Below are 23,690 nucleotides of genomic sequence, written 5' to 3'. Positions count from 1 at the left end.
CTCAGCATCCCCAGTCTCAATTTCTAGACTTTAATCTTCAACACGTCGTTTATTACTGCTGCTTTTCTTTAAATAGTAATATTTGCTAGGAAATGCAGTGGCTGCATCCCTACGGCCGCTGCTGGGCGTTCATCTCCTCTCTCCTGGTGAGGAGCTGATGGATATAGATCCAGGCAGCTGTGTGACCTTTACAGCCTCACTCCGAGTCCTGGGACGCGGATGTAAGATTGTTTCAAGTCATTTTGATTTTATTACAAACCAAAATACTTCACATTCAATGGCGCCTCATGTCCACAGGATAATTACTCTTGGGGAACAAACAACAACGTGAAGCTCAACATCTTAGATAGGTGCTGGTGCAGCTGTGGCTCAGTTAGGCTCTTCCATGAGATCCCAAACTTGGGAGCATCCAACACCTCACCTGCTTTGGCTCCCAGCTTTCCTGTGGGACATTATTCCAGCATTACACCTCAGCAGGAAGCTGTCTGACAAACAACTTACTGTTCAATAAACACACAAGCTGCACCTGCAGAGAACCATCTTCATCATCCAACGGACTGCCAAATCCCAACGTTTGGTGCTGAAGCTCCTGGATCAGCTGATGGGATGGGGGCTGTGTTTGAGCAGTGCCTTGTGGCACCTCCTCAGGCGCGTCGCTGGCAACGCTGAGGGAATAAAACCCCACAAACAGGAGCTTTGTGCTCTTCACTCCTTTTTTGTGGGAGAACATCAGGGTCCCGAGAACCTTTTTATCCCTGTTCCCAAAAGCTGCAGTGGCTGTAGCTCCCAGCCTTCCCGACGAGCAGCAGACTGAAATGGAGGGATTATATTTAACCTGACACCCCCAAATCATGGAGGGGGGAGCAGCTGAAGCTCCTTGGTGTGTGCAGAGCCCTCCTGCTGGGATATGTGCTAATACCACATAAAAGTAACAACTGTTGAGGAGCTTCCCTGCCACGTCCTTTCCCATCCTTTATCACAATTAAGTTAAAAAGACTGGACCACTGCAAGCTCTATTTTTACACCCTCGGGCACGTGCTGTCGCCTCTGAAAGCTGCTGCTGATTCAGGAAGGAACACAAGGAGGGAGGGACTGCATTTCTATACCCTGTACTGCAAAAAGTGTGACTGTGTCCTTATTCTTTGTCACCATCAGCACAGAGGTACCGTGATCCTCTCTGCAGCCACGGGAGGTGTGAGGAATGAATGCCCATTCACGTTTAAGATCAGCTTACATGGCACGTGATCCTTCCCAGCGCTGCGAGGCAGAGGAATCCTGACAACAGCAGAGCCAAAAGGAACCCAGACAAATGTCAGCATTCATGCAATTTAACAAAGCTCCCTACTTGTTTTTACAAAAAGAAAAAAAAAAAAAAAAAAGGAAAAAGAAAAAGAGCCCCGAAAGGTTTTAAACAAAAGGAAACGTCCTTCATTCAACACTGGTGAAATCTTTCAGCGCTGTCAAAGTGACTTCAAAGCTTCTCCACATCTGCCTGCTCCAGCCAAGCACTGCTGCCTGTCCTCAGGCCTTTGTGATGTACCCTTCTCTGATCAGGAAGTCATAGATTTTCCTGGTTTTGTTCACATCAATCTTGATGAGGGCTCGAGCCTGCGCCAGTCTCAGGCCTCCCTGTTTGTTGCACTCGTTCACTAAAGCAGCTTTATATTCCAAATAGGCTCCAGGGACCAGCCTCACCATCTGACAGAGCTGCAAGACAAAAGGTGAAGTTAATAAACACCAACACTTGTCATGTTCTTCCATTCCCAGAGCCCTGCTGGGGGAGGAGCACGGGGAATATTTTCCTGAGAACACTTCCAGCGTTTCTTTGCACAGGGGAGGCACACGGGAATGCCATGAGGAGCTGTTTGGATCCACAGGTAGGGAAGGGAGGAGCCTGCTGGCTACTGCATTCAGAAACATTCCTGGTGGAAAAATAAAGGAGGAGGATGAAAGCAAGCCCTGGGCTCGCAGGAGCACAGCTCTGAGTGTGTCCAGTGTGGGCGCTGCTCCTTCCCAAGCCCGGGAAGCACACATGCCAGACTTGGAAGCAGCAACTGGGCTGGCTGGGAGCCAGGGAGGGCATCTGGCTGCTAATCCCCTGCAGACTCGGGCTCTAATACCTTCTACAAAAGCAGCTCCTCCTCCACAAGCCTGGCATGGAAGCTGTGCAGGGAAGGCATTCCGTGGCTGGAAGTTTGGTAAGGAATGGCTGTGCACAGCCCCTGAGCTGTTTGGCTGCACAGCTCCTGCTCAGCTCCCAAATTCCAGCTGCCTTCCAGGAGCACGGCGTTGCTCCCGCTGGAGAAACTGTCTGTCTCCTCCCTTTAATAAGGAAATGCTTCATGCTCATTCCTCACGGATAGGAAATTGCAGAATTCCTCAGCCCTCAGACTTTCTGTCTCAGCTGACCAGGAAATCAGATTCCACACACACACACTGATGTCCTGCCACCATCATGGCCGTGCTGAACGGAGCAGAAATGCCAGTTCCACACGGAGCCATGGGCTGATTCCCAGAGCTGCCAGCTCCAGCCACGGGGAACACGCAGCGAGGGGAGGCTGAGGTACAGCTGTGCTTCACGGGCACTGCAACCTGCCCGGGGCAGCCTAAGGACACCTCTATTAAGAAATAATAATCTCTTATTTCAATAGCTGTTCACTGAGTTAGAGGACAGGCCTGCACTGGGCTCAAAGACAACCAGTGCTCATTAAGAAAAATTAACCCCTGTGCTCAGCCCAGCCCCACAGAGCAGGCAGGGAGATGGATGTTGTAACAGCACCAAGTAACACCCTGGTGCTCTGCTCCTTTCTTTGCTAAATGAGCCACTTTGTGCTGTATGTGCAGCACAGGAGATTAAGGAGCCAGCTGGAAAACCTGAATTATTTCTGTGAGGGAGGAAGAGTAGTCAGGGCCTGTAACTGAGGTGACATTCACAGCTCCCCACACGTGGTGTGGGCAGCCCCGTGCTGTGGAGACACAGTTTATCGAGATGATCCTTCCATCCTTTCCTCACCTCCTTCTCCTTCTCGTTGAGCTTCTCTGTGCCTGGCAGGCCGGTGAGGTTCAGTGGTGGGGCACTCCGCCTGCCTGTGGAAGGGGAGAGGAAAAGCTGGAGAACGGGAGCACTTTGGAGGTGCCTGCTCTGCTAGGGAGGCAATTCAAGCCAGCTTGAGCCAAGTGTTTACAGACAGGGTTATTTAGGGCTCAGCAGAAAGCTCTGCTGATGAGACACAAGGTCTGGTTTTGCAATTTGAAGCTCTGTGAATGTTGCATGAGACTCGTGAGCTGTTGGTTTTTGGGAGGAACTGCAAGACAAAAGCTTTGTGTCAGACTGGCATCAGGCATGGCTCAGCTGGGCTGAGCCTCCTGCCTATCCCAGCTCCAGGGAGGGTGTGCCAGGTGTGCTGAAAGCAGCACCTTGTAAGGATGATGAGACTTTTTATTGGTGTGATTAAGCAGCCAATTTCTCTCTGGCATTACTGACAACTTTATGAGGTGCAGTTTTCTTCAAATGCCTTTGAATATGATGCAGGTATTGCAAGGCAGGTGCAGTTTGGGGATTGATTTTTTGTCTGTTACAATGAACAGTTCTAAAGGAATATTTATCACAAGGTCACCTGTTATTTCTCACTTTCACTATTGTTTCTATGTAATTACATAAACAACAGTTATAAGTTATTATTTACTTTACTGGACATTACCTGGCACAGCCTAAACTTTCACAAGGGCTGCCTGCTTGCAGGTTTGCCTTTTTTTTTCTAATAGTTTTTTTGGGTGATTTTTTTTTTTTTTTTGCAACTTGCAGAGCTCAGGACAAATTGGGTTATTTATTCACATTGGAAAAAGTCTCTCACCCCTGTGGGCTGCATATTTAGCACTGTTAGAGATAGATCTCTATCCTAGGATAACTCCCCAAATTTGGAGAAGTGATGAGACCTTGGGAAATGTGCAAAAATAAAAGGTTTTCCCCAAGCACCCTGCCCTGGCCAGGTCCTGCCCCTGGCACTGGGAAGTCTCTGTGCCTCCTGGGCATCTGCAGGAACAGAAGGGATCTGGCTGGGCGTGAGGAGCCTGAGCAGAGGGAGCTGGGGACTGGGGAGAAGCTGGAGTGTGAGTCTGTGGGAGGTGTAAAGGAAGTGATTTCTCAGCACTGCTCCCTCTTCCCATGGCATGGGGCGACTGTGCTAGGAGGGACACGACAGAACTCACTTTTACTCTTTTATAAACCCAGAAAATACCACGCACACACGCAAACTACATTCAGGAAAACATATCAAGGCTGCAAAGTCAAGAGCTTAGAATCTAGAAGTGAAGCATTAATTTGGCCTCTTGTATATTCAGAGTGATGCAGCCTTTAATTAGAGCCACGTGGCAGCTCTTCCTCAGCATCCCTGGGCAGGATGCTTGCTTAATTAGCAACTCTTTGGTATTTTGTTTGGGTTTTGTTCCACATGTGATGCTGCTTGTAAACACTGTGAGCTATCACAGCTCCACAGGCAACACAATCCCCTTCATGGGACACTGGATCCTTGACAAAAAAAGGAAGTTCATCCCTCATCCCAGACCTTCAGCTGGAAGACAGTGTCCTCCCTTCACGGACTCTGAGATATACAAAGCTGTTTTTTTTTCTCCAAAATGCCAGATCTTAGCAATCACCAAGCAGGTTTAGAACAGTCTGTAGTGTCCTGACTCACTGCTTGGGATCCTGACCCAAATTTAGCAGGAAGAAATGAGGAAGAACATACAGACCCAGTGTCCACCTCTGAGAGGTTTGATTCAAGTGGTTTAACAGCATCCACATAAAAAACTGGGTGTAGGGACAGAGCCAAAGCCATTTTCCCTGGCCACATTTAACAACCTCGTAGTAAAACTTTATCCCAGTCTCAGTCACCCCATGACCTCAACAAATGGGATGGGAATTTATTCAAGTCTTGCTCATGAGGACCTTGCCTGACCCCTGAATTTGTCCTTACTGGGCACTGAAAGAAGACAGGCTCCTCTTGGTGGAAAAAAATCCTAATTTGTGCTTACAGACTGTGAAAATTCTTTTGTTTCCTGCCTTGCTAATGTAGCTTCAGGATGGGTTTTGACCTCTAGTCAGAAAAATCTAGAAATTCAGCAAAAAATCCTGCAGGATATGTGAGTGGAATGACTTGCAGATTGATGTAATGTTGACTTAAGCAGTGCTTAACTGTGAGGCTTGAGGACTGACACTTTTGCACATGAGAAAAAGAGTCAGAAAAAGGCTGTCAGAGAGATATTACTGGGTTTTTGGCAGATATCAGCTAACACTTACCTGTAGTTGAAGGAACTGGTACTGTGGGAGTCAGGCCAGAATCACTGAAAAGAAAGGAAATTTTCAAATTGCCTTCATGTTTTTTTTAAGAATAACTGCATGTATTGACCCTGAAAGTGCTCCTTCCACAACTTGTAATAATTATACAATTCAACTTGCATAACCCAGGCCCTGACTAGGAGTCAACAGGATTTATAAATACATAGTGTTCCCACACTGAAAAATATGTCTGAAACCTGTTAAAAAGCCCAACAAGGAAATGTGGAGGGGCACACAATTAAAAATCCAGTGGAGATTGAGTGGGGAAGTTCCAAACCATCTCCTGCACACAGGATGCACTTCCTTTAGGTTTGTTCCTTAAATCCAAGTGCTCGTGCAGGCTGATGACACATTAATAATGCTGCTACATCTAAAATCATCTGAAATATTTCAGGCATCAGCTGTGCCCTCATTAATATCCATAAAGAGCTCATTTCCCTCCGTGACTTTATGAACAGCAGTTCAGTTCCTGAAATACAAATTTGAGAAAACTGAGGGGTTTGAGTCCCTCCTTTGCCTGCACTCAACAAGCACTATTGCTGTCACCCACTCTTCTGCCCCTCTGGATTCTGCAGGCTGCTCCCACTTTGATAAACTGGGAACGGATTTGTTACCAGCAGGCAGGAAAATGTGCTCGATGCAAACTGAACCACAGAATCCCAGGAAGGTTTGGGTTGGAAGGGACCCTCGAAGCTCATCACGTCCTTCCAGGCTGCTCCAAAGCCCATCCCAGCTGGATGGGGCCCTGCCAGGATGGGGCAGGCTCCCGTGGCAGTGCTTACATGTCTGCCTGGCGGCTGAGCCACTGCTGGCAGGCGCTGCTGTCCTGGATGTACTGCAGCACCTCCGAGAGCATCGTGCGCTTCAGCCGCTCCTCGTCCCGGCTCTTCTTCAGGTGCTCGTAGGTCCGGGCACCTGTGGCACACACACAGCCTGCCCTCACCACCTGTCTCACCCAAAAAAAGTCCACGCTGGCTTGTCCCTGCTTCAGGAGATATTGGGAAGTTCTCTGCCTCTGGCCCAACCTCTGCTGTTCTCCCTCGTGGTGACTACTTGGCACCAGGAGGGATTTCATTCCACCCTGCACCCTTCCCCCTGTTAATTTCAGGCCAAAACCAAACAGAAAAGGCTTCCATGATCTAATTCCAGGATCAAACAGGCCATTTTGTTATGTGGAGGTCTTAGGCCTCTCTCCAGATATCACACGTGTCGACAGGCAGTGAAAGCATCCCAAGATAAAGCCCTGAGACCACTGTGCCATGACATAAATATCTTTTAATGAAGCTTTTGCAGAGTGGTGCCCAGAGCAGAGCTGTGTCAGACACTGTGATCTCCACGCTGATGGCTCAGATCAGCTCTAAACCAGCCCAGCTGGACTGTGCATCATTGCTGAAGCCTTGCTCAGTTCCACGGCCTCTCTGAACTAAGTGCCTTTTTATTCAGCACATCCTGGATGTTGTAAAGTCATCCTTCCCTTCCTTGATGGATGGGAATGGGCTGAATAATGCATCAGGTACTTACTGCAGAAATTGGTGATTCCTGCTGCTCTGTACTCCTGGAGTCTCTTTATTTCCCTGCGCAGCTCAAATTCCACTGTTGGACCCCACGAGGTGGCAGGAGGGAAAACCAAAACAGCAAAAGTGGGTCAGTGGCGTGGACTGGGAGTGTGGCTCTTTGTCATCTGCCTGCACAGGTCAGCTCTGAACACACAAACCACAGCCAGGGTTAACCTCCCTCCACAAGATCTCCATCTCTCTCTGTCCCCATGCTCCTTGGTCACAGATTTCAGCTGGTTTCTAGAATTTCTGTTCTCTGAAAAGGCATTTTCTCTTCATGCTTTGATAGTCCCTTTGCTGTACCCTAGTCAAGGCAAACAATAATAATGTGGGATTTCCAGAAGGCATTTCAATACCTTTGAGGAACTACTCCAGCCAGGCTCCTTATACATCAAATATTCTCTTGGAACTATGCTTTTCCTAGCTCGACCTTCCAAAATTTTTCCTTGCAGACAATTTTTTTTCCTGCAGCCAGTAAGATGAAATTATGAAATGTTTCCTTTGCTCAGAGATATTTCCTGTCTGTTGCTTTCATCAGCTGCCTTCCAGCACTGCTCAGTTTTACAGGGAGCAAGTTTCCTTGTGAATTTGTTTCCTGCTGCTGCTCAGGAGACCTGTGTAGTCAGGAGACCTGTCCCTGACTGCCAGGTTCACCTGAGGACCTGCAGCCTCTACAACAACAAAACCAGGTTCCAGGAGCAGCACTCCCATGCAGGACTCATGACTTGGCAGGATCATGCCTTTGGTATTTCACACTGGGTGTCCTGAAAACACGGGCACGACTTCGTAAATGCTTTGTTCTTTCTAATGAGCAACAACTGTCCCAGTTTAAGTCACAGAATGAAGCAGGATGTGGTGACTCTGACTGGAATCTGCCTAAATGCAGGCTATGGGATGATTCAGGGATGGAACAATGCCTCTCCCCTAAGGTAAGGACATAATGACCACTGCACTATGTAATTATGTGACATTAAATACTTTAACGTGTGTCTTTCAAAGAATTCACTTTGCTGCCAGCTCCCAGTCTCTCCAGACAGTCAAAATATAGGGATTTTATTCTTCCCCTGATACAGAGTCCCAGTAAATAAACAGTGGTCTTTAGATAAAAAAATATTACCTCTAACACGTGACCAGAATGTTCAGTCAGCCACAAACTGAACCAAAGAGCTCGGACACACTTTAGTGGAAAAAACCCACTGGCTGCTCACTCAATGCATCCAACCACAAATGTATTTGTTTTCCTGAGGCAGTCAGAGGGGGGGAGGAGGAGGAAAGCCACCTCCAGGCCTCCAGGAGAGGGATGTGTGCAGGAGGCAGGTGGTGCAGCCCGTCCCAGCCCCGGCACTCACGTGCGTGGCTCTCGATGAACTTGTCGTGCTCCACGGGCCCCAGGATCCGGGCAAACCTCCTCATGGTCTCGTAGAGCTCCTGCACCTCCTTGGGGTAGCGCCTTTCCAGAACTACAGGGGGGCAAAGTGCCACATGTCACCACTCCTGCTGCCAGGAGAAAACACCTCTGTGGGGGCTGGTGTGAGCCCCAGCCTCGGGACTGCCTCAAAATCCACGTCTTTGGTGTCACAACTACAAATCGCTGAGTAAAAAGCAACAAAAAGTTACAGCCCTTAGAGTCCTTAAGGCATAAAGGGTGATACTTAAATGTTGTTCAGTTTCTCACAAGAGTGAGGTGCACTTAAAAGGCCTGGGTTTCACCTTCCCCCTTTTCCCCATCAGCAGAGCCCAAAGTGCTTCTGAAGAGCAAGTTTGAGGCAATCACTGAAACACTGAGCTGGGATTAGTTAGAGGCATACAGCTGGAAACAGCTGGGGCAGGAAATCTGCTGGAATTTAGAACATCTGAATGTGTTCCAGTATGAACAAACCACACTGGTGACCTGGAAGTGGTGAATGTGAGAAGTTTTGCCACTTTGAAGTCAAGCAGTTACACCTGATACTCACTCTGAAATTTTCTGAGGTTGATCAGGCCATGATCTCTTATAATTCTGGAAATGAAAGAAAATTCTATTAATGAAGGCCATTACTCCTGCATTGCCTCACAAACACAAAGGCTTCAGAAGGAACTTTGATTTAGACCATCAGAGGAGTCTAAAACTAAACATGAATGAAATTTCCATAAGCCCTGGGCTGGCTGGAATGGAAACATGATGCAGTGTGTCTTTAATCAGGGTAAATTCTGGACAGTGGTGTGCATAGCACTGAGCACAAAGGGAGCTGCAATCACTTTAAAGGTTGGAAATTGCTTCTTTAGGCACAGGTTTCACATCTACAGCATCTTATAACTTGTCCTTCCAAATTCAGAGGTAATGAGTGTCTCATGAACATCATTTCCAGCTTCAGAGAGAGACAAACTTCCCTCTGCTAAAGCACAGGGTAGAGCTGGACTGTAAATGCCACCACTGGCACAGGAGAAAGGCATTTTTCCATGGCAGCCTGGGATTTAAAGAGGTGGTGGAGGTAACTCTGGGTTTGAACTGCTCCTGCTGGGATCAGGGGGAGGAGCAGAGGAAAAGCAGGTGCCTGATAAATCCCTTTGTCACCGGTGTGACAGTGAGCAGTGCCACATGCTCATTGCTCTGTGGTGACTCCACTTTGGCTAATAAGATACCACAGAGTTGGGCTGTCAAGGTCAGCTCAGAACTTGCTCTGTAAAATCCTTGACATTTCCTCTGCTGTGCACAAAACCTTCCTGTCCCGTGCAGAGTCACCTTTCTGACAGTGGCATCAGCACTTTTGTGTCATTCTCCAGATTTTTTGTCCCATCCTGTTGTTGAAACTTCACAAAACCTGACACTGGTGTAACCACAAGAGTTATGGAGAGCCCTGCAGCACTTTCCTTTAGTATGACAAGATTGATCATCATGGAAATTACACCACATAAATACTTTTTATTTATGAATTATAAAGAACCAGGTCAGTCCTTCCTGTCACTCAACAGAACTGTTTTAGTTTTATGAGAAGGACTGGAGCAGCCTCACTTCAAATCACTAATTCTTCCAGCATGGAGTAATCCAGCAAGATATCATTTTAAATATTGAACAAAGTACTTCAAAGTTATAATAAAACTTAATTTAATTAATAGATTGAGTCATTCTAGAACGCTGTCAAATGAGCTGAATAAATTATTCAAGCCCACGTCAGCAATTGAATTATCTTCAGTGCAGAAAACTAACTTAGGGACCATAGGATTTAAAAATAACGATGCAAATATTTCTGGGGGAAAAGTGGGGGTCCAGCAATCAGTCAGAGTCTGGCAGGAAATTCATGATGTGTAATCCATCAGCATTGCACAGGGAAAGGGAAAACCACAGTGACTGCTTAGAAAACTCACTTTTTCCGTCTCTGTCTTTCCTTTAACCTGGAATGATAGATATCTACAACTGCAATCTTCAGAGCTGCAAAACACAAAGATTAAAGAATTCATGAGCAATCGCTGCAGGAGGCTGATTTTCAAGCTTTTATGTTCACATTAGGCTGAAATGGTCACTGCTTTGCTGGTTTAAAAACCCTGAGGCAATTTTACAGGGGCATCAACTCAATGCAGTCCTTGCTACCTGGGGAAGGTTTCTTTGGCTTCCTCCTGCCAAATTCATCACTGTAAATACACTCATGTCAGCATGAACCTGGGCAGGGCCTGAGAACTCCTCTCCTCTTCCTTCCTGGACTGTTTTGCTACCAGCAAATATTTGTTCCTTCATACATGCAACAGCCTAGTGTTCCTTCTCCCGAGAGAAGATTTGAGGACCTGAGGTGCCATCTTTGGGCAAAGGCTTCTTTGCCCAGAACAAAGGGAGCTGCAATCACTTTAAAGGTTGGAAATTGCTTCTTTAGGCACAGCTTTGACATCTACAGCATCTTATAACTTGTCTTTCCAAATTCAGAGGTAATGAGTGTCTCATGAACATCATTTCCAGCTTCAGAGAGAGACAAACTTCCCTCTGCTAAAGCACAGGGTAGAGCTGGTCTGTAAATGCCACCAGTGGCACAGGAGAAAGGCATTTTTCCATGGCAGCCTGGGATTTAAAGAGGAGACTCCAAAAAGCTCTGACTGTGAGGACTCAAAGTAGCCTTTGCTGCAGTTGTTAAAGACATCTGGAAGATTCCAGCTTGTTAACTTCCAAACTTATCTGTCTGCCAGGAGAACAAAGAATAGTTCAGGACAATGTGAAGAAGCCCAGGGAAAAGCCATGCTCATTAGAAACCACATCCTTCCCCAAATCAAACCTGTCTGCAGCCTGGCTGAGCCACTCCCACAGCCTGCAGCTCCTTTTTCCTGCAGCCATTAGCTTAATAAACTTTTTCTTGGGGTAAATTCTTGAAAGACAAGATAAAGAGACACCTATCACCTTCCCTTCCCTTGCTCTGTTAGATAACACACAAATTCTAGGTGGTTAAATGAGTGTAGAGGTGGCTGATTTTCAGTGGGTTTTTAAAAAAATTATGTTAATAATTTCCACGTGCTCTCGGAAGGAAGAGGCTCAAGGCTTGGCAGTGGTTTAGAGGCTGTGACACAACAACCAGATTTTGGAAAAAGGGGAACCAGGGTGGCCCAAGGGGGACAGAACCCAGGATCCATTTCACTCTGTAGTTCCACAGCAAGAGCAAAACTGATAGTGGCAGTTTATTGATTGTGCTCTCGGATTAATAATTAATAATGCAATTAAGAAGTGTGGTTATGTGTCTATCTTAAATATGTGTGTAGGTGTAAACATCAGGAAGCCCCCAGGCTCTGGGAAATTCATCCCTGCATCCCTCTGGGTAATCAAATTTCATACAAACAGGGACAGAGCCCAGAGGCTGTGGGGATTCACTCAGGAGCTTGATCCCAAGGAAAAAACCCTTCAGCTTGTCCCAGATTGCTCTGACATTAATCTAAGAGTAAAGGATTCTGTATGACACAGAATTCTGAGGGGTGCTGCAATATTCTTACTTGTTTTTCCAAATGCCTTGCATTTTCCAGCATCATCGTGTATTTTCATAGTGAGGGATTTAAGTTTCCTAATTTAAGAACAAGCAGAGACAGCAAATTCTCCTCCGTGCTAAAATGTGGGGACGAGAAATTGGGAATGCAGCAAGTTAAACATGAATGAAATCCATTAGGAAGGGCTGGAATTGGAGCCAATTTAGGGAAAATATTTTTGTAGTTTTCAAACCCTCTGCAAGCTCAGCCAACTTGTTATTTTCTGGGGTTTGTGTGGGCAGAACTTAATAAGTACATGCAGAAACTGCACTGGAGCACCTCTATAAATATCACAAGTAATTATGCACCTCTAACCATGGAGTTTTGATGCTTTCACCTGGGTGCACAACATTCTAAAGAAATGATGATCAGCTGGGGAGAGGAAGGAACAAATGAAGGGGGGAAAAATGGAGCTTCTGCTCCCAGTGAAATTAGTATTTGCTGCCACATGCCCTTCTGGAGTTTTCAGTAGCCAGATTCACCCAGGACAGGCGATTCCCAAATCTGGGATGCATGAACAACTCTGACTACTCCAGGGCCACACACTGCATGGAAATGAGAGAGGAGATGCTGGGGGAATGAGAATGATCAGCCTGGGCTCTTCCCCATGGATTCTGCAGGGAGGCAGCATTCTGTTTGTGCTGGCAGTGGGAGATAATCCAAGCTGGCACCGTGCTCAGTGTCCACCCTGGGCTCTGAAAAGGCTCTTTGCTGTGCTTGCTGCAGCTCTGAAGGCCCCACTGATAGGCAGCAATTCAAGGCTCCTTCCTCCATTAAAAAAAAACCCAAAAAACCAATCAAAACAAAAAAAAACCCAAACCCATAAAAACCCCAAACAAACAAAAAACCAAACCAAACAAAAAAACCCAAAAAACAAAAAAAAAAACCAAACAAAAAAAACCAAAAAGCAAAAAAAAAAAAAAAAAAACCCAAAAAACACCAAAAAACCCCAAAAAACCCCAAAAAACAAAAACAAAACAAAACAAAACCACAAAAAAAAAACAAAAAAAAACTAAAAAAAAAAAAAAAACCCAAACCAACAACAAACAAACAAACAAAGAAAAAACACACCAAAAAAACACACCACAAAAACAAAAACAAAAGCAGACAACAAAAAAAAAAAAAAAACCAACAAAAAAACCCCCAAATATTTTGGTTTCTCCAGAGTGTCTCCAAAACAGTTTCTTTGCTTTTCACTCCTCTTCAGCCTCTCTTGGTGTGCAGGAAAGTTTGTGGAACACTAATGAGTGAGAGCTTTGTTCCACGGGAGAGAACCTGCCTTGGCAGGAGAGGCCCAGATAATGGGAAGAATGCAAACGAATCCCAGGAAACAGCCCGTGGGAGCAGTGTGGGCTGGGCTGGGCACAAGCTGAAGGGCTGCAGTCCAAATCCAGGCACCCTGGAGCACAGCAGGACCCATGGCAGCAGTTTTCTGCCTTTGGAGCATGGCAGAGCTTCCACAGCAGAGTAAACACCGTGTTCTGTCAGGAAGGACACGGACTGCCATGCAGCTCAAAATCAAATTTCCCTGCCAGTTGCAGCCTATTTCCACTCGCTTCTAAATCTGTGGTTTCAGCAATTACTTTGCAGTGTTAGAAGTGAAAAATCATTTACATGAGAAGGGGTGGGGGGGAAAGCTGGGAAAAAGATAAATTACAAATGTTCTAATTCAGCCTGATGAAAACGTGTAGTTCATGAAATATTCAAGCACTGTGGGCTGAATTAGGCTTGTAACTGGTTGGTGCTTTTGATCTGTCCATTATGTTTTTGTGTAACTGCAATATATATTTGCATGACCTTACTGTACTGCCAGCACTGAACAAAAGAGAACAATTCCAGAATTTAACTGAAATATGAGAGATTTCATACAATTTTTTGCCATCTCACTAATACCAAGAAGTGACTGAATGATGTCTGTGACCTCCTGTGAGGTGGGGAGAGCTGGGGAGGCAGCAGGTACAGGTTCTGTGCTCCCCAAAAAAGCTGCCTGGGAGCCTTCCCACCTTGTAATAAATAGGATTTTCTTGTGGGAATACCAAGAACTTGTTTAGAGTGACACAGTGAAATGTGACAGGTAAAATACACGAGATAAAGCTTTAAATATAAATATCATATAAAAGATACACATCAGAAAACAGAGGTGAAGCAGCTCAGATCTAGAATTTCTTAAAAATAATTTTTACAAAATATTACGGAAAGCAATGTGGGAGAAAGGGAAGAAGGGGCAATTCCACTCCAGTGGAAGCACAAATATTCCTGTGGGATGTGCAGCACTGAGCAGTGACTGGTGCACCAGGAGAAGGAAAGAGAGACCACAGAAATTGTACTGGGCTGTTCCAGGGCCCAGCCTGAGTGACTTGCAGAAGAAGCAAGATGAAAGTCACTCTCAAAAAATTAATCTTGAGCCCAGTGAGGTTTTAACGCGTGGCAGGAAAACAAACAGAGGATTTTCTTCCCCACCTGAGCCTTAGTCTTGGCTGTGAGGCCCCGTTTGGGTTTCTCTGGGCTATGAAATGTGTTCAGCCCCTGTGTCACAATTCCACCTTCACACCCAGGCTGCCTCAGAGCCCCCCCTGCCCACCCCCAAAGCTCCTCAGACCACCCCAGCTCTCAGGAGCCCCGTGTTGAGCCATTTCCTGCCCCGTGGGCTCCGACACTTGGGTTGCAAAATTCTCCCAAGCAAAGAGGGCAGCTGAGCCCTTCAAAACTGCAGCACAGGGAGGATGTGGCTCCTTCCCTTTTTGCGCATTAAATCACACAAGTGAAAGATCTCACTCCAAATTCTTTAGGAAAGAATTCCTGCTCTCCCCAAGATGCCTCATGTGAAAGGGAAACAGCTGGCTGGACCCTGGGATTCATTTGTGCCAGGCTTTCACTCTCACGTGGGCAGATCTGGGACAGCTGTGGCAAGGCAGATGCCAGAGTTCCTGGGCTAAGAGATCCAAAATGCAGCTGGTCACGCTCCACAACCTCTGCCAGGCAGTCTGCACACAGCAAATGCCTGACATCTCTTCCCAAACACTGGAGACAGCTGAAGGATGGAGCAGAGAACACCCAATGAAATTATCGGGCAAAAATATCGGACGGACTGGGGGGAAGTATTTTTTCACACAAGACACAATTAAATTGTGAACTCCTATAAGTGGATTGTGGCAGTCCCTGTTGCAGGATGTGCAGGAGCAGAGGCAGACCCAGCTGCAGCAGGAGTTAGCAGAGCTCCTGGAGGATGGGACGTGGCAGGAGAGGGGCTGAAGTGTGCCTGGGAGGAGGGCAGGTGAAGGGGTGTGCTGCAAAGCCCCTTGGCTGAACGTGGGTCTATCATTAATGTGCAGAAGTAGGAGATTATTTTGCTTTTTCAGTTCAGCAGCACCCAGGATAGGATGAAACAGCAGAGAGCTGGTGTGGATATTCTCAGTTCAGTCAGAGAGAAAAGAGAAAGTTTTCTGCCAGGCTAAGCCTGGGAAAAAGTCCAGGAAGAATATAAACAATCTGTTATCTTGCTTTCCGTTCATATTGTTCATAGATCTGTTCTGCCACACTGACCTAAGTCCAGTGTACCAATCAGGTGAAATGGTTTTACTGTAAGACCAATGGAATTAATGTTCAGGATGTTCTCTATAAAAGAGAGAGGTGCTTTTGAATAAAGATCATTCTTTACCTTCTGAAGATGGAGTCTCTTCATTCCTGTCCCTGCCTCAACAGCGACAAGCAGGCAGGAGGAATCCCTGCCATGGCCTCAAGCCAGTCCCCCCTCAATGAAAGCTGCAAGGGGAGAGGCTGACACAGGACTCTCAGAACCTGCCCTGAGCCAGGGGAGTTTGCATTCCTAAAGCTCCTGTGTGCCCTGCTCAACTTCAAACTGGCTTTTTTAACTTTGCCAAGACTGTCTGTACGTAACAAGGATTTGTCTGTCTCCAAGGGATGCAAAGGCTTTAGCTCAGAACTGCCTGACACAGATGGCAGAATTCTGAGGCACAAACACAGGACTTTTAAACCCTGTGTGTACTTACAAACGGGGGGAAAAGCAGGATCTTTTCCTCTCTGTGGATTAAAATGTCACTTTAGTAATTCCTGTTATTTCATGTGATTAAGGCAGCATGTTCACAGAGACTCAGAGCAGGCCCTGGGCTCATAAAGTCATCTTCACAATAAAAAGGAAGTTGTCACACACAGCTGATGCTACTCTAACTCAGGGCATGCTGAATGTATGAGAAATCACACAGCTTCGAGTCCAGCACTTTTAATGTGTTTCACACAAGCTACACACCTCCTTGGTGCCTGCTTTAACACCTACCCTGATAGATTTAATGCATTAAAAACCCAAACATGAAACCCCATACATTGAAAGTGTGTGGAGAAAGACACCCAACGAAAAGCTGCAGAGGCATCTGAAAGAGTTTTCAGGCTGGGTACAGAAATATGGCACTTACCATGCAAAATGTCTGAATCATCTTCTACAAAATCAATATCTCTCAAATCCCACTCAGCATAGTTGTCAAACTCCTGTTCAGAGGTGATTAACACATTGTCACTAACGAGCACTAAGATATTGGCCTCAGGTTTCAGAAGGTGCAGAAGGACTGGGGACAGAGATGTTTACTCAGACACAGGGCATGAGGTCCCATCCCTGAGCAACAAACAGCCCAGGGCAGCTTCACCTGGGGGAAATGTGTGTGAAGGCACCCCCGTGGCTGCAGCAGGAGCAGGATGCTGGGAATTAACCAGGTCATCACCCCCTGGCTGGGGTGGAAATCACAACGCCCTGAGCTGGAAGGGACTCACAAACACCACCAAGTCCAGCTCCTGGCCTGGCTCAGGAGTCCCCTCCACGTGCCTGAGAGCCTTGGGTGGGATTTTTGGGTGCTGATTGTGCTCAGAGGGACAACCCTGTACGGCTGAACTCGTTCCTCCATGGACAGGAGCAGGAACTGGGGCCTTTTCCATGGCCAAAGCATGGAGAGCGACGCAGATCTCCCAGGTGATGTCTGGAGCAGTGTGTGTGCTCCCCTCAGGCAGCTGACAGTGCTGGAGCTGATCCTTTGGCCCAGCAGCCAGTTCCCAGTGCCCAGCAGGGCCGGACAGCTGGACATCTGGACATTTGGACACCTGGTGGTGGCAGCAGCCCGTCGTGCAGCCTCTGCTGCCCGGCCCGGCTCTGCAGGCCACCAGCGCCACCTCTGGCACCAAACCCTTCATTAACAGAGAGCTTTAATCACGAGTATCTCTTGGAAGGGAGGATCAGAGCCCGGCTCCCTGCTCCTCGCGGGATAAACTCAAACTTAACCGCAGGACTAAGAGCATCCCTCAGCCCTGCGCCCTCCTCTGATGCTTTTGCATGAAGAGCAAGGGCAGGCAGGGGCCAACAGGGGTGTGTGAGCTGGGTTTGCACCCAGCAGCAAATTTAAAATAACAGGAGGAGAGTCTTTCTTACCTCAACAAAGTCAGCTCTGGCTGGCATGTACCCAGCCATGTCCCTGGAGAGCAAGGAGTCAAAGGTGGGCCGTGGGGGATCATCAGCAGCTGCAAAAAACAAAGCTTTTCAGTTGTTGAAAATCTTCTTTTAAGGATCTGTAAATAAGCATTTATTTTGCAGGAAAAGTGGGAATAATTAGTTGAAGAAAAATACCCTGATTGGGCTTTTATTCAGTGTTATAGTCAGAAAAGACAGAGATCATTCAGAGAAAAATGCAGCAATCTGAGATCTTCGTAGTATTCTCAAGAGTCAAACACAAATTCAAGGCAATAAACAGGTAATAAAACGTAAACTTTACATTTTGGAGCTCAGCATCCCCCTCTAAACCTCTGCAGATCCCCGGGGCTCAGCGTGCAGGTTCTTTTAGTTAATAGCAACAGGAGTGTTAAATCTGCCTTCTTCTGGGGGCCATTGACAGGGCTGCAATTAAAGGCAGAGAACTCCCAGTTTTTACAGCCCTTCCCAGCTGAGGAGCTCGGTGTTTTACAGACAATAATAGTCTGAGGCTCACAATGCACTCGTGCAGGAGCTGAGCTTTGTGTGTCCCACGGCACAGATAAAGCAGGCTGAGGCACACAAGAGTTTGTCTTGGCCCAGGGCACATAAAAATATCACTAACAGCCAGGGACAGAACCAAAATTGCCCAGTTCCTCCTGTTTAGCTCTAAGCACTTCAGTGGGAAATGTAAAGCCCCAGACAGGCAGCAACTGCCTCGCCCAGGGAGGCTGGGGAGCTCTGCAATGAGCAGCTGCCAGACTGGGGGAATGCTAAAGATGGGAAATGCAAGGAAAACTGAGAATCTGTGAACTTGCTGCAGACTTTTTTAACAGGCAGCTTTCAAGAGAGAGGTGTGAAATCAGCATAGCTGAAAGGGGTGATTTTATGACAAATTAAATCAGCAGTCAGGCCTGGGACAGAGTGTGTACACAGCAATGTGCACAGGAGCAGAGGGAATGCTTGAAGGCAGAAATCCCTGCTCAGCTCCCTTTGCTGTGCAGGGTGAGAGCCACACTGGCACTTTTCCTGAGGGACACACCTGAAGGAGCTTTGGGGTGGGTTGTAATCCAATGGATAAAACATCCAGAACTTCTGCTGGGGTGATTTCTGTGTGCTCTGCCTGTGCAGGAACTTCTGCTTTTGAGGCCCTGATGTTTGTGTCAGCCCCTGTTTCCTGCCTTCCCCATGGAACTGGCAGCCTTGTCTGTCTGATACACCCAGGAATGAATCCAGTGTGAAGAGAACCCTGCTCCTGACATTCCCCAGGCCAGTTACCAGAACAGGTTATCCCTCTGGGAATGAAAGCAGACAGGATCTGTGGTGCCTGTCCTCCCCAGAGCTGCTGATTCCAGCCTTGGCAGGGCAGGGATACTCACAGTGGAAGGGAATGGCTGTCTCGTGGTGCTGAGCCTCCTCTGCCTGCTTCAGGTTCAGCAGGGTGGAGGCAAACAGGGGGTTGTTGATGAAGTGTTTCATGTAGTGCTTCTCACACTCCTCCTTGGATTTGGTGCACATCTGGTTGGCCACGTCCTGCCTGGAGCGGGGAGAGGGGGAGGCTTCGTGTGAAAACCACAGAAATGTTGGGTTTTTTTAAAATTTCTCCGGTGGGAAAAGATAATTTTGGACGAGAGATTGGTTGTGTGCAGAGGACTGGCCTGTGATGGTGCCTGAACTCACATTCTCAGCACCAACACTCACATGTTTGTGCCAGGGAACATTTCTGGATGCTCATGAACAATGAAATTCACTGTTTTCATATGGGAAACCCTCTGGCTGATGGACTGTACCACATATTTAACAGGCTTGAAGTTTACTGATGCTATTTGAGAGCTTTTAACACGCTTTACTGACTCCAGGTAATGGCAAACTCTGTAACCAGTTATCAACCCTACTTCTGACAGCAACGTGCACCTAGGAACTCTCAGTTCTGCTTCTGTGAATTCTGGGGTTCTGTACTTTTAACACAACTGTTTTTAATTAAGGAGAAGACCAGGAAAACAGGAGCTGATGCTCCAGCCTTGCACTTTGCTGAATTAGTGTCTCACCCACAATAAGTCATTGAACAGTCAATGTGCACTGGTGAATTCAACAGTGAGATCCAGGGAAAAGAAAGGAAAAACTGCCCATCATTGAGTGAAATTGGCTGAACCACAGAATTCTCACCAGTTCCCAAATCCACAGTCCATCACAGCTTCCAGGAGAGACATCTCCTCCTGAGCTGTCCAGTTGGGATCCAGGACAGGGAAGTCAGATGTCTGGAGAAGAAAGAAGCAGAACAAACTGTGAGCCTGTGTTCCAACCCACCTCAGAAAGGGCAAGGAAGTTCTGAACCACGGGGTGACACAGCAGATAATTCTGGTAGTTTTAAACTTTCACAAAACCTGATTGAATAATTATTGGATTGCTTAGGGCACTGGGTCATCAACCACAGCAAATACTGGTACAAGTTGTGTCTCCCAGCTGTAATTGCACAATGTTGTACCGTGAAACACAGTAAAATTACTGGAGGCTTTAAGAATTATTAATTTGGAGGAAGAAGAAACAGCCTAGAGGAAAAGAAGCCAATGTAGCTGGCTGAAGGACTGCAAGCCTAGTGAGGTGCATTGTGCTATCCAGGCACAACAAAAAGATGCAGCTGTAAATGACTCCACTACTCCATTCTGTTCCAGGTGGATGTTTTTCTTTTTTAAATAGCTTAAAACCTCTGAATCAAAGAATTGCATCACTTAACCTTTCAGTGTAGTATGAGTAAGCAAGGGTCCCTCACTCCTGGGAAGCAGTGAGAGCCCAGGATTGAGTAGGAGTTATCCAAAAGGAATATTTACCATTATCTCATAAGTGTGATCACTTTGATGCTTCTTGTACTCAAATCCTCGGGTGAAACACTGCAGAACAAAAGATCAGAACTGTGTTACCTCTGCCCTGAAAAGCTTTTCACTGGTCCCTTTCTTCACTTTCATTCTCTGACCACCTGCTGTCTCAATCCTCCACCTCCCAACCCCCTCTGTCATTTCCCTGTCCCGGGTGTGCTGGTCCCTGCTGGAGGGAGCAGAGATGACTGGGACAGCCCTGGCTGGCCCCCTCAGAGCAATGAGAGCTGTGTCCTGCTGCTGGCACTCTGTCCCAGGTTGAGAATCAAGATGTTTTCTATTGCCATCTGTGCAGCAGCTGTCTTCTGTTCAGTGGGCAGTTTTTCCTTATCTCTTCCACGACCAATCCTCTCTCAGGGGAGACATTTGCTGATAATGGGCTACTGAATGTCACTGGTGACTGATAAGAGCTGTAACATCCCACTGTGGGAGGCCCTGCCCAGAGGGAGGAGCCAAGCATTCCTACCAGGATATAACCTGGGTTTTGGGGACATCAGACTCAGCCTTCCCACAGGTTTCCAAGAGGAACAGCTGGGTTTTTCCACTGGATCTTCAGAGGAACACTACACCCTTCTACAGGATCACTGCTCCAACAGAACCACATCTGCCACTGCAGCCACTCCAATTTGGACTGCTACCAGCACGCTGGCCAGAGGGGTGTCAGGCTGTATTCTGACTCTGTCAGTGGCTTTTTCCTTTTGTATTGTTGCATGGATTTTGCTTTATTTTTCCCTCTTCCTAACAAATTGTATTTCTGACTTGGACTCTCTGACTGGTTTTGCTTTCAAGCCAGAACACACTCACCTGCAGGCACAGCAGGAAGGGAGGGGGCCCACACTCAGCACACTTCACGTAGGGCTCCGTCAGGTACGAGGAGCAGCCACGGCACGGGGGCTTATCAAAAGGGTCACCTGGGAAAACCAGAGGAAATCTCCTGTCACACAAGCACAGCACTGCTTTGGCAGCCCCCAAACCCACCTGTGCCCGGCCCCAGCAGCTGATGGCTCTTGTGGGCCCAGCTCAGGATGCTCTGTGATTCTATAGATTTTAAATGAACTCAATTGTGCAACGAAATTAATACGACTGTCAGGTTATAACGGCTTCAAACTCAAAGAGAGCAGGGTTAGATTGGAGAATTGGGAAGAAATCCTTCCCTGGGAGGGTTTAGGAGGCCCTGGCACAGGGTGCCCAGAGGAGCTGTGGCTGCCCCTGGATCCCTGAAGTTTCCAAGCCCAGGTTGGACAGGGCTTGGAGCACCTGGGACAGGTGTCCCTGCCATGGCAGGGGGTGGCACTGGGTGGGCTTTAAGGTTTCTTCCAACTCAAACCAGTCTGGGATTCCATGATCCTGACTTTTTCCAAGAAAACGGGTTTGGACCAGCTCAATTATAAGCAGAGAAAAATAAGGCGAAACTCACACCGAATCACTTGTGTGAGCACTACACCACGCCCCCAAAGTGCCACATTCGCTCATTTTTTGGTCCCTTTCAGGGATGGTGACTCCAAAATCCCACTGCTCCAAGAAATCCGTGTGCCACGCAGGTTTTCCAGGAGCAGGTGTGGGAGCTGGATTCTCTGCTGGCACTTACTGCTGAAGGAGGCCAGGCGCTCCATCCTCCCCCGGTGCTGGCCGTGCTCCCTGGGGCAAAACCCGGCTGGCCTCGAGCACCAGGAGCGTGAGCCTCGTCCCAGACCGGGTATCCCGAAGGGAATTCTGCCTCTCCCACAGCCCTCGCGGGTCTGATCCTCCCAGGGTGTCCCTGAGCAGCAAGCAGAAGGGCTTCAGCAGCCTCCAGAGCGCATTCCACACGGGACAGAGTCCCTCCTCTGGCTGTGGGGAGAAGTCCGACACGGAGCTGTGGGGTGGTGGGGATGCAGCCCCAAAGGGAGGGTTCCAGTGGGAATGGACGTGTGAGCAGGGCTGTGAGCAGCTGCTGGGCAAGGAAGTGCTCTGCACCTCCCAGAAGCACTTCCCGTATCCCACTCCCCCTATCCCAGTTCTCAAATCCCTCACATACCAATCCCCACTCTCCCATATCCCAATCCCCACATCCCATTTCCCATTCCCCGCATCCCAGTCCCTGCTCCCCATATCCCAATTCCCACTTCCCCATCCCACTCCTCACTTCCCAATTCCTATTCCCATTCCCAGTCCTCACTCCCCCATATCCCAATTCCCACTCCCCCATATCCCCATTCCCATCCCCATATCCCCATTCCCATCCCCATATCCCCGTATCCCCATTCCCATCCGCACATCCCCATATCCCCATCCCATCCCCATCCCCTTATCCTCATTCCCATAGCCCCTTATCCCCATATTCCCATTCCTGTTCGCACACCCATCCCCATTCCTGTCCCTATCCCCATTCCCATACCCATACCCCATTGCTGTTCCCATCCCCATCCCCATTCCTGTCCCTATCCCCATTCCCATACCCATATCCATATCCCCATCCCCATATCCCCAATCCCCATATCCCCATCCCCATCTCCCCATATCCCCATATCTCCATATGCCCATACTCCCATTCCCGTTCCCATCCCCAACCCCATTCCCATATCCCCATGCTCCCATTCCCGTTCCCATCCCCAATTCCCCATCCCTATCTGCATATCCCCATCCCATATCCCCATATCCCCATGCTCCCATTCCCGTTCCCATCCCCAATTCCCCATCCCTATCTCCATATCCCCATCCCATATCCCCATATCCCCATGCTCCCATTCCCGTTCCCATCCCCAATTCCCCATCCCCATATCCCCATCCCCATCTCCCCATATCCCCTTATCCCCATGCTCCCATTCCCGTTCCCATCCCCAATTCCCCATCCCCATATCCCCATCCCCATCTCCCCATCTCCCCATCCCCATACTCCCATATCCCCATATCCCCATGCTCCCATTCCCGTTCCCATCCCCAATTCCCCATCCCTATCCCCATATCCCCATATCCCCATATCCCCATGCTCCCATTCCCGTTCCCATCCCCAATTCCCCATCCCTATCCCCATATCCCCGTCCCCATATCCCCATATCCCCATGCTCCCATTCCCGTTCCCATCCCCAATTCCCCATCCCTATCCCCATATCCCCGTCCCCATATCCCCATATCCCCATGCTCCCATTCCCCTTCCCATCCCCAATTCCCCTCTCCCGCCCCGCCTGCCCCTCTCCCCATCGCCGCCAGGCGGCGCCCCCGCGCGGCCCCGCCCCCTCCGGCCCCGCCGCGGCCCGCGAGGCTCCGTGAGAAGCGCGCGCGCGCTCCCGCCGCCGCGCTCCCCGCGCGCCCCCCCCCACCCCCGGCTACCCCCGAGCCCCCGTTCTCCGCGCTCCCCCCGCCCCGGCCCGGCCCCGGTGCGGCCCGCTGGGGGCGGCGCGGGGAGCCGTGAGGGAGCCGGGGCCCGCCTCTCACCTCGCTCGGGGCGGCGGGGGTCGGGCCCGCCCGTGCGCGCGCCCGCGCGCGCCGGGGCCCGCCGTGCGCAC

At 48.5% G+C, this 23,690-nt stretch overlaps 1 protein-coding gene across 2 annotated transcripts; it reads right to left on the bottom strand.

The window, feature by feature from the left end:
* Positions 1 to 222: 222 nt before the first annotated feature.
* TADA2A (transcriptional adaptor 2A) lies at positions 223 to 23,687 on the bottom strand. 2 transcript variants are annotated; one of them, XR_008434362.1, is made up of 16 exons: positions 21,794 to 22,196; positions 21,010 to 21,116; positions 20,161 to 20,220; positions 19,499 to 19,590; positions 18,712 to 18,869; positions 17,297 to 17,385; positions 16,296 to 16,368; positions 10,237 to 10,300; positions 8,847 to 8,890; positions 8,241 to 8,351; positions 6,857 to 6,928; positions 6,118 to 6,250; positions 5,297 to 5,340; positions 3,014 to 3,087; positions 527 to 1,707; positions 223 to 442 (listed from the first exon to the last, which is right to left on the bottom strand). XR_008434362.1 is itself a non-coding variant. In XM_053961540.1 (16 exons), the coding sequence occupies exons 2-16, from the start codon at positions 21,816 to 21,818 to the stop codon at positions 1,522 to 1,524; spliced, it is 1,332 nt and encodes a 443-aa protein (XP_053817515.1). In that variant the 5' UTR covers positions 21,819 to 22,035; positions 23,620 to 23,687; the 3' UTR covers positions 223 to 1,521. The 2 variants fall into 2 exon arrangements, 1 of the variants encoding a protein (XP_053817515.1); XM_053961540.1 differs by adding an exon at positions 23,620 to 23,687 and having other exon boundaries at positions 223 to 1,707; positions 21,794 to 22,035.
* Between the last annotated feature and the right edge of the window lie 3 nt (positions 23,688 to 23,690).

The sequence above is a fragment of the Vidua chalybeata genome, chromosome 20 (assembly GCF_026979565.1).
Source record: "Vidua chalybeata isolate OUT-0048 chromosome 20, bVidCha1 merged haplotype, whole genome shotgun sequence".
Taxonomy (NCBI): Eukaryota; Metazoa; Chordata; class Aves; order Passeriformes; family Viduidae; genus Vidua; species Vidua chalybeata.
The sequence above is the reverse complement of the archived record's forward strand: the minus strand, read 5'-3'. Positions and strand labels throughout refer to the sequence as shown.